General features: G+C 34.5%; 2 protein-coding genes across 3 annotated transcripts in view; one reads left to right on the top strand and one right to left on the bottom strand.

The window, feature by feature from the left end:
- The window catches only part of LOC129905632 (toll-like receptor Tollo), a 234,054-nt gene that overhangs the window by 139,068 nt on the left and 76,352 nt on the right, over nt 1-18,634 (top strand). The window lies entirely within an intron of this gene.
- Nucleotides 7,396-12,219, bottom strand: LOC129920977 (uncharacterized). The gene has a single exon (XM_056002574.1). It carries the CDS (start codon nt 12,217-12,219, stop codon nt 7,396-7,398), a length of 4,824 nt encoding a protein of 1,607 aa, XP_055858549.1.

Here is an 18,634-nt window from a genome sequence, read left to right as displayed (position 1 = left end):
AGATATCAAAAAGGAATAAGGCTTTTATATAAGATGAGGCTTTAATGGGTATTAATTTGGAATGGCTATTAATTGTAGCTTAATGCCCCTAAGCTTGCCATAAGTAAAAAGTAATAGTAAGTTCCAGATGTCAGTTTTTGTTTTATTTTATTTTTTTTTCGCTGAAAACGAGAAAAGGATTGGTTTAATCGTCAGTAACTACAATTTCCTTAATATTAAAGGTGGATGTTTTTTCTAGTGCTCTTGCACAAATATTTGGTGACAAAATTCTGTGAAAAATGTTTCATCTCCCAAAACACCTCTAATAACAGTTTAAAATAATAAATTAAATTTAAATAATACATTAAAAGCTTCTTGGTTACCACCCAACAATTGGCTGGCAGTGTTGACATAGAAGTTTTGAACCAACTTTTTGTGCATTTGGGTTGCATTACAAATTTTAAATTATTATTGCAAATGAAAAACAATTTTTCATTAAAAAAAATTATTGCAAAATGAGTGCATTAAATTTTTTTTTCATTAGTTTCATCGAGTTTCTTAAAATTTTGACTTCAATATTATAGTTATTTAATAAACCAATAATTCCAAAAAATAGAGAACAAAATTTTTAAAGGAATGGCACAAGTTTTTATTCTTAAAAAAACTACATTGTTTCTTTTGTAAGTTAACTACCTTCTCCCAACACAAAATAAAGAGTTTATAAAACTCAAAAGCAAAACCCATGTAGTGAAAAGAAAAAGAAGACATTTGAATGAATACAAATTAAGAAGATCCTCCATCTAAGTCACAGTTTATGCAATAACATGAAAAACAACAGTGTCTTTTTGGTCCCATCCTTAGTACTTCCTTTATTATAAACTACGGCAAATATATTTTCCTTTTCTCAATTCTTAATTTGGAGAAGAACTCAGTTTGTTAGACATCTTTTCATACAAAGGATTATAACTTTTTTAAGAGTTGTTGTTTTGGATCTTATTCTTTGTAACATTGTAAAATTATATTCTAACTTGATCTACTGCATTTTCCTTCACATGCTGATTAAATAAAAAAAAATCAATATAAAAAGTACGTATACGCCACAGTGTATATATCAAAATTGTGTAAATAATGTGAATTACAACTTCAGTTTAGGTGCCAACACACAACACACCCATATTGAAATTAGACAACTCTTGCACTCAATAATTAAACACAATCTTAATCTATGTACTTTGTCGTCACTGGTAATAAATAAAAAGAAAAACAAAATCCTTTCAAATATGTAAGAATCAATAATCTAAAATTCATAAATTCTACTTGCTTATTTTTAAAATATTTATTACAAAAGCAAAACATTAAATCATATCAAAGTTTTAAGGAAACGAGTTGGAGTGTGGTTAAAATAAGTGTGAGTTAAACTAGTTTCGTTTCAATACTACAGCGATTCTAAGATTTGGGTCAAATTTACAAATTCATGATTTGCGAAAGGAAGAACATGCTTCATAAAAATAAAAATTAAAATGTTTTAAAATTGGCAAACAATATACAGTCGTCGGCATAATTATTTTGACTATTTTTCAGTTCTCGATCAGATGAGAATAATTTCTAACGGTTAAACTTTTTATAGGTAAAGTTAGTGGTTGTTTTTTAAGTATGTTATGGTGAATCTCATGGTGGTCAAAGTAAGTCATATGAGTGAAATTTGGCTTTCAGGCAGCTTTTTTTGTATTAGAAGTGATATTTTTTGAGCGGCATAAGTATTTTGACCAGCATTCTTTTTCAATTTTGGTAAGGTAAAGTATTACCCTTTGCTTATTTTAAGCATGTATCCAACTGTTGAACATGTTAAGGCTCAGATTCATAAAAAAAATTGGAAACATTTCGCAAATAAATATTGAAATTAGGGCATTTATTGTTACAAGTTAAAATTCCCGTTACCTGTTAAACAAATCAATGGAGAACTGATTTGTTTGCGCCAAATTATGTCTTAGCTAATAGAGAAACACAAGATTACGAGTACTGAGTAGAATCAGCCATGAATCTGTACAAAACAAAAAAATACACAAAAAAAAAGACAATTTTTTTTTGCATAATTCACTTTGAATCCCAGATTGAACCCTTATATCATGGAGCTGGAAATGAAATCCCTAGGGAAGAATTCCTCCTCAGAAAGCAAAGATTCCCAGGAGACTTAGAAAACACAATTTTGGGACTTATTCAGCAAGAAAAGCACTAGTTAACCTCTGAAAGCATGTTGAAAACTATGAAATTCGCAAAAAAGCACGTTGGTAAGCCAAATTTTTTCTAGATCAAGGTTTAATGGACCGATGAAAGTTTTTTTGCACTCCATAAATCACCAAGAGTGAATTTTGTTCGGATACGGTCTAGAAAACTTTGTTCAAGAAAAAAAAAATCTTACCAACGTGCTTTTTTGCGAATTTCATAGTTTTCAACAAATACGAATATCTTCTAAACGGTTAAAGCAATCAATTTCATTCCAAGGAATTTTTTGTAGAACGTTTAAGCCCCTACAAGAATATATCTTGTTAATTTGAAAATAATGAAGTTTCAGTGAATTAGAAATTTTTTAAAAATATAAAATGTTTTTATATTTTTTTTTAACTTTGGCCTCGAATATCTTTAGAATGGTTAGATTAATGAAAAAAGTTAATAAGAAGTTAATAAGAAAAAGTTAATGTAGAAGCTTGATGTAAAAATTGAAAATTGCAAAGCAGAGGACCTTCCCATTAATATAAAGAGCTCATATTTGGTGTGTATATTCTAGAGGGGTCTAGCAATCGATTTTTCGGAGTACCAAATCAAAAAAAAATTTTCGATTTTTTTGACCCACCCTAATGTGTACTGTGCACAACAATCACTATTTTCATTCAAATAGTTTTTCATTCAATAGTTTTTTTCATTCGATAGTTTTTTCATTCGAATAGTTTTTTTTATTTGATAGTTTGTATCCGATAGTTTATTTGATAGCTGATTCGAAAGTTTAAACTGTCTTTGAAATTGCAATATCTAAGAACATTATTATCCATATAGATGAATTTATTTAAATTTTTAAAGGTTTAATGCCCCTATACATAATTTTTACCAAAAATTTGTCTCTAAGGGCCTAAGTCAACCATAATCAACTGTGCCAAAAATGAAAACCAGCTGATATGACACACAGTCTTGCGCTAAAGACTCAACAAGGTTGCTGGGTATCTTTGAATTATCATCGTCAACATTTCCAAAAGTTTTTTTTTGTTTATTCCCTACCTAATGTATAGAAATAGCCAAATTTTCAGATTTATTTAATTTTATGTACCAAAATAGCATATTCCATTATTTTTAAATTAATTTTAAAATGTAAAACACTCACACCAGAATATAAAGAATGGCAACAAATTTCTATGCTACACCATATAATGCCAACAATTTATAGATAAAATGATTTAATTTTTAGCACGAAATCCTGACAAATAAATTCTATTCAATACAAAAATTCAAAGCCAAACCACAAATTCCTTTCTTATCTGTTATTTTTGTTTAAGAGCTTCATGTATCTACCTACCAAAAAAAAAAATTCCACAAAAGAGTGTAAATCCAATCAAAATCCGATTTCAAAATATTACATACGTGATGTTAGCAACGGATTCCTCTCTTCTCTATACCTCCAGCTAACATTTCATTTTTACTGAAGCATAATCCAACAACGTTAAGTGAGACGAGGTAATCGCTCTCACTGTTCCTCCTCCTGGAGGGTGCTATATTGCTATATGCATTTTCCGAGGCAAACGTTCTATTTCCATTTGCCTTGCCGCAGTGCATGAATTACGGTTTCCTTTTGTTGCTATTATGCTACTTTTGCACCCTCCAGCTGCATCACGAGGAAGTACCTATGTAGAACTACCTAAATGTGTAACTTCCTGCTTCTGCTACGTGATATTCTAATTTTTAAAATCTTTTCCACTGACGCGAAACCCGCATGCCAAACCGAAAAAGGATATAATGCCACACTCACAGAGTCACGTTCTGGTGCTTTTACTACTATACGGTAACAAATAGCAGCAAAAGGACCAACTAGATTTACAAAGGTAACTTGCGTGGGAGATTAGGAATGTCTGCGAGCGTTGTATTTTGGATTTTAAGCTGCAGCATAACATCGACCCTAACCATATGTTTGAACTCAAGGTCCAAACTGCTTATTATTGCTAGTTTTTTGGGTTATAATTTTCTGCATTGCTTACTTCCGGCAGTGGCCATCGGTCATCCATCGTCAACGATCCTTTTTGCAAGAATCTTCTCCGAAGCTATTTTGATTTAGAATAGAGAGCATGTGGGAGGAGGGGTTAAATTGATAGGCAGAAAGGAAAAGGTTATTATAAGATAAGAAAAGTTTCTGTGTGGCAAGGAAGTAGGCTTAAGGCCCAATAACCCTACAATTTAAAAGTTCCGCAGCCGACTGGGTGTTGTTTAAGTAGACACTAGGAAAATTTGATGGGATTTCTCAATGAATCCTAATAAATTTGTTGCTCTTTTAGTCCTAGGAGATTTTAAATAGCTTTGTCCATAATTTATCCTCAATCTCGTGCTGAAATAACCCCATTTTAACATTCCGTATAGTGCTTTGGAATGAGTGGTCTGGACACCACCAAGTTTCGTGATTAAAATCACTGTTTTATTTAAGTTTTCAAAATCTAAGTGAATGTGGGTTGAGCAACTCACATAAATAAATTCTATAGTCGTGGGATGGGGGAGGTTCATCTGGGTTAAATTGATTTTAATGGAAGGGATAAAAAGGTAGTTTTTCCTCATGTTTTATCTTCTCTGGTGATGGGTGAATATCCATCCATCAATGGCTCGAGGACTTTTCAAGGATTTTTCGAAAGAGGTTGATGGTTTTATATCCTAAAGAATTTGATTATAAGGAAAAATTTAAGCATTGTTGGTGTTGAAACTGGAGGATATCTACAACATAGATGAAAAAAAAGTAACCTAATAATGTGGGAAGGCATTTCTTAGGTAAAAAGTTAGTAATTTGAATATTTAAAATAGTTGAAAGAATGACGTTTAAGATATATGAAAGTTTAAAGAACTTTAACATACGAAGGTGCTATTTCCATTCTGTTTCTGATGAGGGTTAATTTGATAGAAAAAAAGGAAATTATTTGATGTATTGGAAAAGCTAGGGACGACTTTAATGTAAAAAAAAAAAATATTATTACAGATTATTATTTTTTGAAAATTGCCTGATAGAAAAGAGAAATATGTATGTGGAAGAACTTATTCCCAAAGTGTTAATTTTGGAAAAAAGCTTCATCATTACTTATTCTGTTTTCTTGAAGATTCGATTATAATATGAATAGTTCAAGCTTATGAACTCGAAGTGAACTTAACATGTTTTCTTCTTTTATTTCAATAAATTAGAGAGCCATGTAAATATGTAGTTTTTTTTTTTTTGTCAATAACAAAAGCCAGTCAATCTGTACCTACACCAAGTTAGGGCCTGAAAGGATTGATTTATTTTGCTTGAAACTTGGTATAAAAAACTTTTGCGGAATTTCCATGGCCCGTTCCAATATACATAACGTGTTGGAGATATTGCAATTGAAAACGGCTTAAACTATTTCGATCAAATTTTGTGCACGTAATGGTATTAGTGATTATACAAAACATAGCTTCGTTTTTAATTTTTCTTGAAAAATTCGGTAATATAGCGTTGTCGTTTTTACGAAAATTAACACATTTTTTAGTTAATCTCGTTTATTTCGTCAAATTCTGAACGGATTTCTTTCAAAATGTACAGACAGAAAATTATAATCATTATCAACAGAGTCAAATTTCAAAATCAGTTTTGCAAAAAAAATAAAAATAATTAACAAACAAAAAAATATTTTTTTTTACCTTCGGCTTTGTTTTTTATTCCTCGTAGCTTCTTAACCAAATGCTTTAATTTCCAATGGTTATCCTAGATAATGGAATTATAAACTACAAGAGGAAGTAAATTCGAGCCACTCGTACATTTTATTTCTAATAGCTTTAATTAAAAAAAATAGTATTACATATTTTTTACAAATTCTTCACAAGTCTCCAATAAGAGCTAATGCATAAAAAAATTAAGACAAGTGGACCGATTACTCAGACAATATTCTAAACGAAGTATCAAGAAAAAATTATACTGGTTTCCAACGAAAATCTATTTTGAACAAAACCATTCTTTTTTAAGGAATTTTCGTGTTTTGACTGATTCCGAGGCCGAAGTCAAAATTTCATGATATTTCAAAATCTTAGTGAATGAGAAAGCAAGGGGTTTTTTCAAGCAAATTCCAATTTGTGCCTGATTTGGATTTAAAAAAGTTACATGTTACGGAAATATAGAAATTTTATATTGTTGCTGCGCTATAATGTTGATTCCAAAATCCAAATATAAAAATTTTACAACAAAATTGGTGTAGATTTAATTTTATTTCTATAAAAAAATATATATGTAAGATATGAAATTAGATTTTAATTTTTTACTTACAATTTGGTATTTAATCTCAACAGCAACAAATTCAAATCGCAAATGGAAAATGGAAGAATGATAAAGCAAAAAATGACTTTTTTTTTAAATAAATTTAGACGATTATTATGATAGATGTGTTCAGTTGCCTGAACACATCATCATCTCTCCCTGACTCGATGACATTCCGGGGGCCGTCTGAGAACCATATCCTAGTTTGAAGACTTTAAATCGAGGACAGCGAGTCTGCCAATTGATCGCTTTGTTTTAACTGCTCCATTTGCAAGCTTAACATCTGCGATTCGTGTAATTCCATCAGGTCCTGGGTAGACCTTAACTACACGACCCAAGTGCCAGTTGGAACGTATTTCGTTTGGTTCAATAACGATGACGATATCGTTGTTCTCTATCGGTTTCGTCTCCTTAAACCATTTTGACCTCCTAGTAATTACGGGCAAGTATTCAGCATACCATCTCTTCGTAAGCTCAGACATTAAGTGAAGGGATCTCCGGCTGTACAGCTTGCTGCAAAAATCGTTTTCGTAGAAAATACCGGGGGCTGTAATGTCTTGATCAGCTTCACCAAAGAGCATTAAGTTTGGAGTGAGTGGTTTCGGATCTTCAGGATCTACTGGGACGTGAGTAAGTGGACGCCTATTTATCTGACTTTGAGCCTCCATGAGAGCGTTCCGCAAGACATCCTCTCTTGGAACGAGACCCTTGAGCACAAAGTTGACACTCTTTTTTATCGACTGAATAAGCCGCTCCCAAGCTCCACCCATCCATGGCGAATAAGCTGGTATGAAGCGCCATAAAATACCTTCATATTTAGAACAGTATTCACAAAGAGAAGACTCCATCTCTTTGATGTCTTTTTCGAGTAAATTTTTGGTTCCAACGAAGTTGAGGCCGTTGTCGCTTTAAAAATACTTCGTCACAACTCGATTTATGACGAAACGTCTAACAGCCATATAACACTGATCTAGGCTTAGATCATTTAATAGTTCTATCTGGACTGCTCTAAATGTGAGGCACGTGAATATCATACCGTAACGTTTTACAGCGCTGCGACCAACCTTTACAAATAAGGGACCAAAGCAATCCACCCCCACATGTGTAAACGGCCTGGAATCAAAAGCTAAGCGAGCTTCTGGGAGCTGACCCATCTGCGGCATGACGGCTTTGGCTTTAAGACGCTTGCACATAAAGCACTGACTTCTGACTCGCTCCACTGCTCCTCGAATACTGATGATCCAAGCACTTTCTCGTATGTCGGATATGACTGTGGCAGTTCCCATATGAAAGCTTCTCTCGTGATGATATTGAATGAAAAGGTCGACCAACGGATGGTATTTAGGGAGAATTGCCGGATTTCGAGAAGCATATGAACGGTTGACCTTTTGCGCCCTGGACCTCATACGCAGCGTGCCATCTTCATCCAAAAAAGGAGATAAACAAAAAATTGAACTTGAAGCACTCACCTTGCCGTTTGTTCTCAAAGAAGTAAGCTCACTTAAGAAGGCTTCTTCCTGAATTTTTCTGAACATCCAGTTTTCTGCGAATCGGAACTCGTCAGGTGTGACACAGGGTTCCTTGGCGATGGTCTTCTTCTGAAGCAGGTGTTTAAAACGTAACAAAAATGCGATGGCTCTGACGGAGAAATTCCATTTAGCTTGAAATCTTGAAGAGAGCATGTCATATGCGCCATAACAACTTGATGGTTTAAGAATGTGATGTAAAGTTTTCACTGATTTCTCTTCAAAGTCGAATAGCTGAGACTCGGATTTAAACGGTACAACGGGCCACTTCTCAAAGGGAAGATTCAGAAAATCTGGACCTTTGAACCATCTCGTGTCTTGATTCCCCATTGGTGTTTCGAATCGTTTCGTGCCATCATCAGCAACATTGTCGTTAGATCTGATGTGAAACCATTGACGAGGAGAAGTGGTGTCCAGGATCTCACCTACTCTAGTGGCGACAAAAGCAGGCAACTTGTTTGTGCAATTTATCCAGCTAAGAACAGTCTTGGAATCGGAAAAGAACAGTGTCTCATCGATACGTATGCTGTGGGATTCTTTAATTGTAACGGCTAAACGAGTACCCAAAACTGCAGCTTGTAATTCCAATCGAGGGATAGATAATTGCTTTACAGGTGCCACCTTCGCCTTTGCCATGACGAGTGCAACTTCAACCTCTTCGTTGCGGGTAAAACGGAAATAAGCCACTGAGGCGAAAGCCTTTTCTGAAGCGTCAACAAATATTACAAGGCTCACCTGAGAATCATCTGGATTCCAAGAAACGTAACGACGGGATATCTTGAGGCGTTCGATGTGTATCAATTCCGTCACAAACTCCAGCCAAAGGTTTCGTAAACGAGGAGACACTGCTTCGTCCCAATCGAAACCTTCTCTCCAGACTTCTTGAAGTAAAATTCGTCCACGTATAATAAACAACGAAACAATTCCCAGTGGATCAAAAATCTTCATAACTGTTTTCAGCATCTGAAGTTTTGTGATTACAGCACCCTCTACAAGCATTTCTTCCAAGACATCATCGTAAGCCAGTTTGTATGTGAAGTGATCAGATGATGGATGCCAATACATGCCTAAAACCTTTGAAACAAAGCTATCACTTTCATTAGGATTAATGCTTACCAACTCTGCATTGACGTTTCCGTTCGGCATGTTATTGAGAACTTCCAGGCTGTTTGATTGTAACCCAACAAGATCAAAATTCATCGAGTGACAGATTCGTATAGCATCGCTCGTGACGGAAATAGCCTCTTCGACCGTATTGTGGCTATTGAAATAGTCGTCCACATAGGTTCGTTTAGTTAACCCATCAACGGCCGCTGGAAACTCGTCTTTATAAAGATTGGCATGATGATTTTTGACGTATTGGGCGCATGATGGAGAACATCTGGGGCCAAACATCATCACCTGCATGATGTAAATTGTTGGTTCCCTGGTGCTGTCTCCATCTCTCCACAAGATCCTTTGACATTGCTGATCTTCAGTCTTGATACGGATTCTATGGAACATCTCGCGTACGTCTCCGTTTACAGCTATCCGACGTTCTCGAAATTTGAAGATGCCTGCATGTAGTGGAACTAAGTTGTCTGGGCCTTTCATCAATTGACTATTCAGCGAAATTCCGTTGACTTTCGCAGCCACGTCTGCAACGCATCTGGGCTTCGGAGGAGACTTGTTTGGATTGATGATGATGAAGGTAGGTGCGTACCAAACGCGCGGCCAATCCCGTTCTAAATCCTCCCTGGAAGCAACTCTTGCATACCCTTTGGAAATCAGCTCTCGAAAATGGTTATTTTGCCATTCGAGCAAATCAGGCTTCTTCTTGAGGGATTTCTCTAAACCAATTAAACGCTTGTAGGCCATGGAGTAGCTATCTGGCAATTTCACGTCATCCGAATCCCATAAAAGACCGATCTCGTACTGCCTGTCAACCAGTTTAAGAGAACTTTCCATTATCTCTAGGGATCGACTGGTTTCTCGACTTAGTACTTCACCCTTAGAAGGCATTACGCCAAAGTCTTCGGTAGTAAAGTGACGACGGACTAAATCGTGTAATTCAGGTTCTTCTCGTATAGCGTCATGAAACATTAATTGCATTGTAGGTTTCGCAGTCTGATGCACACTTGATACCTGCATCGAAGGAGCCGATTTCCCGTAGACAATCCATCCCAGGAGCGTCTTCAAAGCGTGAGGTTCCTCATCCTTCCCATAACGTTGGCCATGTCCAATTAAAAATTTGGCCTGGTCCAAACCAAGTAATATTTTTGGCTCAGCATTAACCAGACTACTAAGTGGGAGACCACGTAGGTGAGGGAACGCCTCCTGTAAAGCTTCGACATGGGTGGATTGACTAGCGAGACCTAAATGTTTGATTGTGTACACATTTTTCAAAACGTACCTTTTACGACCATTGACTGCGGACACAGCTAAAGAAGTTCGATGTGAATCTTCAAGCCGAGATACACCTTTGGTCCACTGTAAGGTGAGTTGTTCTGGATGACCATCCAATCCGAGCTCGTTAAAAAGTTCTTCTTCCACCATCGACAGCGACGACCCATCATCCAAGAATGCATAGGTGTCCACGAACAAATCATCCTTACCATAGATGCGTATTGGAACGATTTTAAAAATTATATTCACAACAGCACTGACATGAGAAGAGTGGATGTGCGGTTGAGGCACGAATGGCGCAGCAGCAGAATTTAATACGTTGTTGTTTTCGTCTTCCGATAAATGCAGTAGCGGATGATGACGTCTGTTGCAGCCATTGACGCCACAACTTCTCTTCTTGGCGCAAACTTTCCAAAAATGCTTAGCGGGATCCAAGCATGAAAAACAAACGTGATGCTCCTTAACAAACGCCTGCCTTTGAACCGGGGACAAAGCCAAAAACTCTTCACACTTCATCAAGGTATGATGTTTCTGGCACTTGCAACACAAACCGGATGACGCAGACGAGTGAACTAAAACTCGAGAAGATTTCGATGTACTAGCTGATTGTGATTTTTTCTGGGCAGTGAAATTAGACGTTTTCGCAAGTTCGGGCGGTAAATCAATCAGCTTTCCGGTCAAAAACTCTGCAAAATGCTCAAATGTCACATCAGATGTTGATATTGATTTTGTCCTCTGCCATTCTTGGTAGAGTCCCGGACCTAACCTCGAAGCAAGATTGGTCAGAACATATCCGTTCCTGAGATCCCCTTCTCTATTCATGGACTTAATATCGGCAACAAACCCGTTCAATTTCACCGCCCAAACACGCAAATTGGGATCTGCCCTTGATGATAACTTGGGTAAATTTAATAAATCTGTGGTGAGGTCGTGCACCAGCACATCATAGCGACCAAACATTGTCCTTAGAGAATCCATAATGGCGTTAGCATCAGCTGAATATTTGAGGCGATCACTTACAAGCTGATATGCTTCACCCTTTAACGCCTTGCGTAAACGAGCCACGTTCTCTTTTGATGAATAACGACCTTCAATAGTCGTGGACTTAAATACTTCTTCGAAGTAGGGCCACTCTCTTTTGTTCTCACCCGAAAAACTGGGCAGCTCCTGAACATTACTACGATTCAAAATCGTAAGTAGGGATGTCATATCCTGGTCTCGAAAAGATGGTTCAAATGAGCGTTCGTGTTGATGAGGCGTGGAGTGGTTTGTAGTTGATGGGACTTGTTTTTGGCTTGGAATCTCCTTAGACTTTGCTATAGAACTGTTCAACAACGCTTGATGATTAGCTTGTATTTGCTTAATAATTTGAAGCTTTGCTAATTTAGTTGCTGCTACAGCTGGTTCAGAGACGGAAGGGAATCGTTCCTTAACCTTTGAAACTTCGAGCAACTTTTTTGCTTCAGCAAGCTCAGCACGCAACTCCAACAACTCTTTGTCACGATCAGCAACTGCAGCCTGTGCAACAGCAGCAGCTTCCACGATCATGTTGATATCCTCTTCACTTGGTAAATCGGCAGCGTCAGCTATAGACAAAGAACCTCGATGAACGGTTTGATCACGTGATTCGATGTCATCCTCTCGAAAAACGCAGTCTTCCTCCTCACAAAACCATGGTGTAATTGTGTTGAAGTTGTCAGGATCGAATCCGTGACAAATAAAATGCCACCAACGCTTGCATTTATCGCAAGACACCATTTGGTCATCATCCGGGAGAAGACAACCTTTTAAAGCACAACTGTGCAAATCCTTGTCGGCCATATCAAAGCAGGGAACACGACAAATTTGCAATCAAATTAAATAAAATAATGTTGCTGCGCTATAATGTTGATTCCAAAATCCAAATATAAAAATTTTACAACAAAATTGGTGTAGATTTAATTTTATTTCTATAAAAAAATATATATGTAAGATATGAAATTAGATTTTAATTTTTTACTTACAATTTGGTATTTAATCTTAACAGCAACAAAATCAAATCGCAAATGGAAAATGGAAGAATGATAAAGCAAAAAATGACTTTTTTTTGTACTCCATGTTCTCTTTCTAAAGGAAAGAGACGGGAATATTTTTTTTAAATAAATTTAGACGATTATTATCTATCCCTGACTCGATAACAATATTGATCATAAAAAAGAATTTTAATGAAAACTAGTTTTTGAAACTTTACAGGGAAAATATTGATGAGTTAAGCTCAAAAAGTAGACGTGATAGAACAAGTTTGTAAAAAGTTTTGAATGCTGCAAACTAAAGTCAGTTAATGTCACATAACAAAGTTCTTCCATCCGACTTTTTTTTTGCCAGCCAGTGTTATTACTCTACAAGCAGATCTTAGCTATATGAACAATGGCTGTCCCTATGTGATTTTTTTCCGAAATCTAAAAAATTCAGGGAAATTGTTTCTCAACTTTTCCAACCGGATGGCAGCTATCCAACTGCATGTCCCGAATAAGAACCACTCTAATGAACATCTTTGTAGTTGTATCCGCAAAACAAATTTATATAGTTAACAAGACTTTTGAAATAAAAGTTAAAAATTTTAAAAAATAGGAACGCCTCGCGAAAACAAAGTAAAAGTTTTGCACATGCGTATAGAAAACGGTCTAATCTCTAAAACCACTAGGACAGTATTAGAAATTTTTGGGAAAACAAATAAAGTACACCGTTTTCGAAAGATTTAACCTATCGAACTAAACTGTTTGAAAATCACAGAATTATTAGGGACTTTCACCAAGAAGTAACCTTGATCACATAACCAAACTTCGAGAATAATAAATTCCTAGATAAGTTCTACATGAACTGAGTTGAAATCGGGAGGAGGAGTAAACAAGCTTTGCATAGGAATCCAGTTTTAAAAATAAAAACTATAAATAAGTTCTTAAAAAGCTATATTTTTTTATTAACAAAAAATTAAAACCAATTTTGCAATGTTCAAATATGTACATCAAAAATATAAAGTACATAATGCATAACATTCCTTCCAGTATTTCTCATTTCTCGTAAAGTACATTTGTATCGCAAATCAAATTTATATTTTAAGTTTATTTATTTTCTCAAATGTTCTTTAAAAGAAAAACAAGAAGCATTTTGTGTGCACAGTTTGGCAAACATTATTATCATTGAATTTAATCCACACCCCAGAAACGTAGCCATAATCTCAAAAAAACTTTAAGCATATCTATAAGAATCTTCTCTTAGGAACCATCCAGCCAGCCAACGTCCTTTTAAGCAGCAAAGCAGATCCCTAGTCCCTCTACAAGGACTTGGAAGCAATTTAGTTTTCGTATTTACTATCTGATGGGAAAAACATTTAAATCAATTTTATGTTGAATCTCTTTAATGGACCGGTCCCACATGTTTACGGAAGAGCAAGGGATTCCAAAAAAGCTTACAACTTATGCGAACATCCACCGGAAAGTGCAGAATACACCCTAGGGCGCGCACACATACCTACCTTCAATTTAAATTCTGCTTCATGTCTGCATTTTGATCTTCTCCCTCTGTGTCGTCGCGTAGGGAGTAACAAAAAATACAAAATAAAAAAAAATATTGAACTGTATGGATGATAAGACCAACAAACATATACAAGGCTCTCTCTCTCATCCTGCTAGCAAGGCAATAGTTTAGTAATGTCTACGCTATGCCATGCATTGAAGGCTGTCGCTGCAGTAAATCTGCAGTAAATTGTGAATGTGGCAGATGCATTAAAGATGCAAGACGCAACAAAAAAACAAAAAATCTTTGACTTTATTCGACTGACACTCTGCCACTGAAACTGTGGGAAAACTGTAGAAATAAATGCAACTTTTCCCTGGATCCTCTGTTAGAGCTCTCGATGATATTTCTCTGCATATTGACAATGAGGTGGAAAGGGTTTGAAAAATCGATTGCAATCGAAAGTTAAGTGTGCGAAAATGAACGGTGGCGGTGATGGTGGTGGTGTAGTGAGTGGAGCGTGTGTATTGGATCACTTAATAATAATTGCGCTGCAAGGGTAATGTGAAGTTGTAGGTGTCACCAATCCATTTAATTGCTACTATAGGCGATGTGGTGAGCTGGAGTGTTTAATCATTGAATTATTAGGAATTAAGGACAACATATATACGGAGTTCTGGAATGTTAAGAGATTGTGGTTTGATATAGATCTTGTTTCAAGGATTTTAAGAAAAACTTTTTTTGTCTATAAGGAATACATAATGAAGATAATGGAGGTTAATGTAATGTTAAGTGACACTTCAGCATGGGAATAAAAAAAAATCATCAATTTGTTTAAATAATGGAATTAAATTGTATCACGATGAGCTCAAGAAGAACCAAGAACTACGAATCTCAATTCTTATGCATGAAATTAGTTTGCACGAATTGAGAAGAATTTAAATTTTGTGTCTGAACGAATAAGATGAGGTAAACTTCTGGTCTGGTTGAAAGGAGGTTTTTTTTTTCTATTTAGCAAATCCTTTATACGAGTTTTCAACACTTTATTGGAAAACTTACTTAGGTAAGTTATTCAATTGACAATTTAAACGAATTATGGGTAACGGTGGCGTATACGTATTTTTTTTTCGATGTAAAGAGGTAAACAAATAAAATCTGCTTTTATAATTAATTAAACACCTTTTGAAAGGAACTTTTCAACAAAACCAAGTATGCAGTTTTATTTCTTGTACAAAAAGGAATTTTCATAAAAAAATATTTTATGAAGAATTTGAAACACCTGTGGTATAAAAAAAATCTATAGGAACGTAGGTGGCCAACTTTTTTTAAAATATGCGCGTTCAAAGGAATTTGCAAATCTAGAGTTACTAGGAAGTTATTGATAAATGTTATAACCGTTGAATAGTGGCTATTAAAAAGTAATTTGTAATTTTATTTTTTAAAAAAGTTGGCCACCTACGTTTTTTTTATACCACAGGTGTTTCAAATTCTTCATAAAATTTTTTTTTTTTACATTTTGCATCAAAAAACGAATTTCAATATTTTTTCAAAGAAAAATTGCAACAGATATAAACATTTTTAAATGCTCATATGTTTCTAAAAAAAAGAAATTTATAAAATTCATTCATTCGTGGTGGTGGTAACCGAAAACGCAAAATAATGAAATTTAAAATACACTGAACGAAAAAAAGCTAATATTTTCTAAACTATTGGCGATAGAAATTATTGTATTTGGTTTTCGTACAGTCATAAGTTTAGCTATCAGCCATTTCAGGCTTATCCATTTTTACCGCAACCCTGTACAAAAATTTTCTAACATTTTTCAAAAAAAAAGTGGACATGTCATTCTTAAGAAAATATTATTCAACACAAAGAAACGAGAGTTCAATTAAATTCACTAAACCGTTTTCAAAAAATTGATTTAAAGTGTTAAGATTTTGCTTGAAATCTGTTTTGTCGTTGACGAGAAATTCATAAATGAAAAAAACCGTTCTATGACAGGTACCGTTTTTTTATTTCAAAAGTTGGCTTTTATCTATGAGTTATACTACACACAAAAATTTTAATCAAAATCGTTCTAGCCGTTTTTGAAAAAAATTAACTTTTCTATTTTCGTTAATTTTGGTCCTAAAAAAAATTTCAATTTGTCCTCTAGGGAATCTTCCAAGACTGTTAACTACCAAGTTTAAAGAAAATAGCTCCAGTAAGTTTAGGCTGTAGCTCGAGGTTCTTACAGACAGATGGACAGACAAACAAAATTGCCGGACCCACTTTCTTGGCATTCTCCATCATCGTAATGTCTTGTAAAATTGTTATCTCGAGTGCGATTTCTTTTTCCGAATTCTAAACTTGCCCTATAGTACCTACCAGTGGCGAAGGGTTCATATAACTCGATTATTTCCGTCTTACCTTTTGAAATTCTCAAACTCAACAACATTAACTTCTCGCAACATAAATATAATTTCAATCAACACCTGCACACGCTGTCAACATTATTTCAAATACTCTTCTTTCAGTTCTACTCTACACACCTATCTGCTTTTCAACTCACTCCATAAACAAACACAAAACTAGAGCAAAAAAAGGTAACCCGAAAAATGCCGTCTTATAAACAATAGAACAAATTTGTTTTTTTTCCTCTTTTTTCATTTACTTATTACTGCCCTTGTGACCTCTCTGTTTAATACACGCTTTCTAATGGAAGAAAATAAGACGATATTCTTCGTCTTATGTCGTTTTCTATTGACTTTTGAAATTTTTGTGTAAAATTCTCAGATTTTCCACTGCAAATAGAATATGAAATCTAGTTTTGTAATTGTGTGCGAAATCTGTGCGTATAAAAAAAATAAAACAACAACAAATGTTCAGACAATTGTCAAACAGAGGAGTGTGTGTGAAAGTGCGTGTGTTTGTATGCGTGAATCTTGATAAAAATCCAGAATCAGATTCTTGAATCTCAGATTCATTTTTTTGTCATTTTTTTGAATCTCAAGACGCAAATAGATCATGAAATCTGAGATTTGTTCACTATTTCCCCTCTTCACCCCCCCCCCCCCCCTTTCAGCTGTCAAATTCACAAATCTCATTCTGAGATTCGTCAATAGAAAACGACATTACTTTTTGGTGAATTTTTATGTATCTCTCATAATTTTCGCTCTGGGTTAATGAATGCTCAGTGCGCATGTCAGTGTCTGCTTGAGGTAGGTTTCATTTTCCATAGGAAGAAAAAAAGGTAGAATAAGACGGTTTCCTCCGACTTATTTGGGGAATTTTTGTGTATCTTGCAATCGCTGAGCTGATGAGCCAAATTATGTTGCGCAGGTAAGTGGGTGAGGTAAGTTTTATTTGAAGAAAATCAGTTAGGAAAATATAAAAGGTATAGAACAAGAAAATAACACGCTCCTTTCCGACTTATTATCTGAATTTTTATGTATCTCTCCACTGGGCTGCTGTGTGAAAGGTTTCCACTATGATAAGAAATATGCGTGGATGTTATATTTAATGTCATAAGGCATTTTTGTTGGCAGAAAGTGCATAAAATAAATGCAATTTCCATAAAGTGGCACATCTGCCCCAATTGAATTCAGCAAGTCCCAAGCAGAACGCAGTGAAATTTTGAAAATAATAAAAATTTAGATGATGCAAAAATTGTGAAAAGTTTTTATTTAGTAAGAATTATTGTTTTGATTATGAATTTAATATCATTGTTCGACAAACAAAAAAGTCGAGAGCAAGAAATTTGCTATTTTTTTTAATTTAGTGTTCTGAATTCAGAAGTCACAAATTGTCATTTGCTAACCTCTAAGATTTTGAAATATTTATTTGCAATAATCTTTGAAAATATATAAATATATTTTATACAATAAAATACGAGTATAATTTGACATTCAAAAATTAATTTTCTAAAAAAGTACCGAAAAATAACGTTTTCTACCAGTTAATATTCAAGTATTTCAAAAACGTGACGGTCCAATGCAATTTTCACTTCGGGAAAATCCTTTAGAAAAGTATGGTTTTGTTCAAGCTCTATTTTGTAATTTTATAGGTATTATTTTTTCTTAAAGGATTATATTTATAGGTAGAAAAAAACTTCTTCTAAATTCTAATTACTAAAAGTAGACTTGACTTTTAAGAAAAAGTTCTTGCAGAGTTTTATGAAAGAAAAACGTAGAACTTTGCACACTTTTTAATCTAAACTTAATTAAAAAAATATATATGTATATATCTTATGTTTTTGACAATTGGTTTGAGTTGCTTAATTTCATGGCTTGAAACGCAGAAATATATTAAAAATTTGGAATTGAATTTCTTGGTGACTAATTTTTCTTCGACTTACCATTTGAAATCATTCACGCCTCGCCACTGGTACCTACCTACATATATCTTAAGTAAAAAACTCACATTAACAAAAATAACAACAACAACAATCATTACTCTGTTTTGACTTTTCTAAAATATTCTACATTAAATAGCAAATTACAGGTTTCATCAGCCAAACCAGCAACATGCGTTTTCACAAATTCTAATAATGTCATTTGACTTATTTTAAATTGAAGGACGAACAGATTGTTAAAATGCCCGACTTTTTTCTAGTAAATCCCAGCAATAGGAAAAAAAAAACATAATTTATATAAAAGATGTAATGTTTTAGCATCTTAAAGCATATATATCAAATATTTTTTTCATCTTAAATTAAATTCTGTTGGTATATTTACGCCCAAATACTACATTAAAAAAAAAA

This window comes from Episyrphus balteatus, chromosome 1 (assembly GCF_945859705.1).
Source record: "Episyrphus balteatus chromosome 1, idEpiBalt1.1, whole genome shotgun sequence".
Classification (NCBI taxonomy): Eukaryota; Metazoa; Arthropoda; class Insecta; order Diptera; family Syrphidae; genus Episyrphus; species Episyrphus balteatus.
The sequence above is the reverse complement of the archived record's forward strand: the minus strand, read 5'-3'. Positions and strand labels throughout refer to the sequence as shown.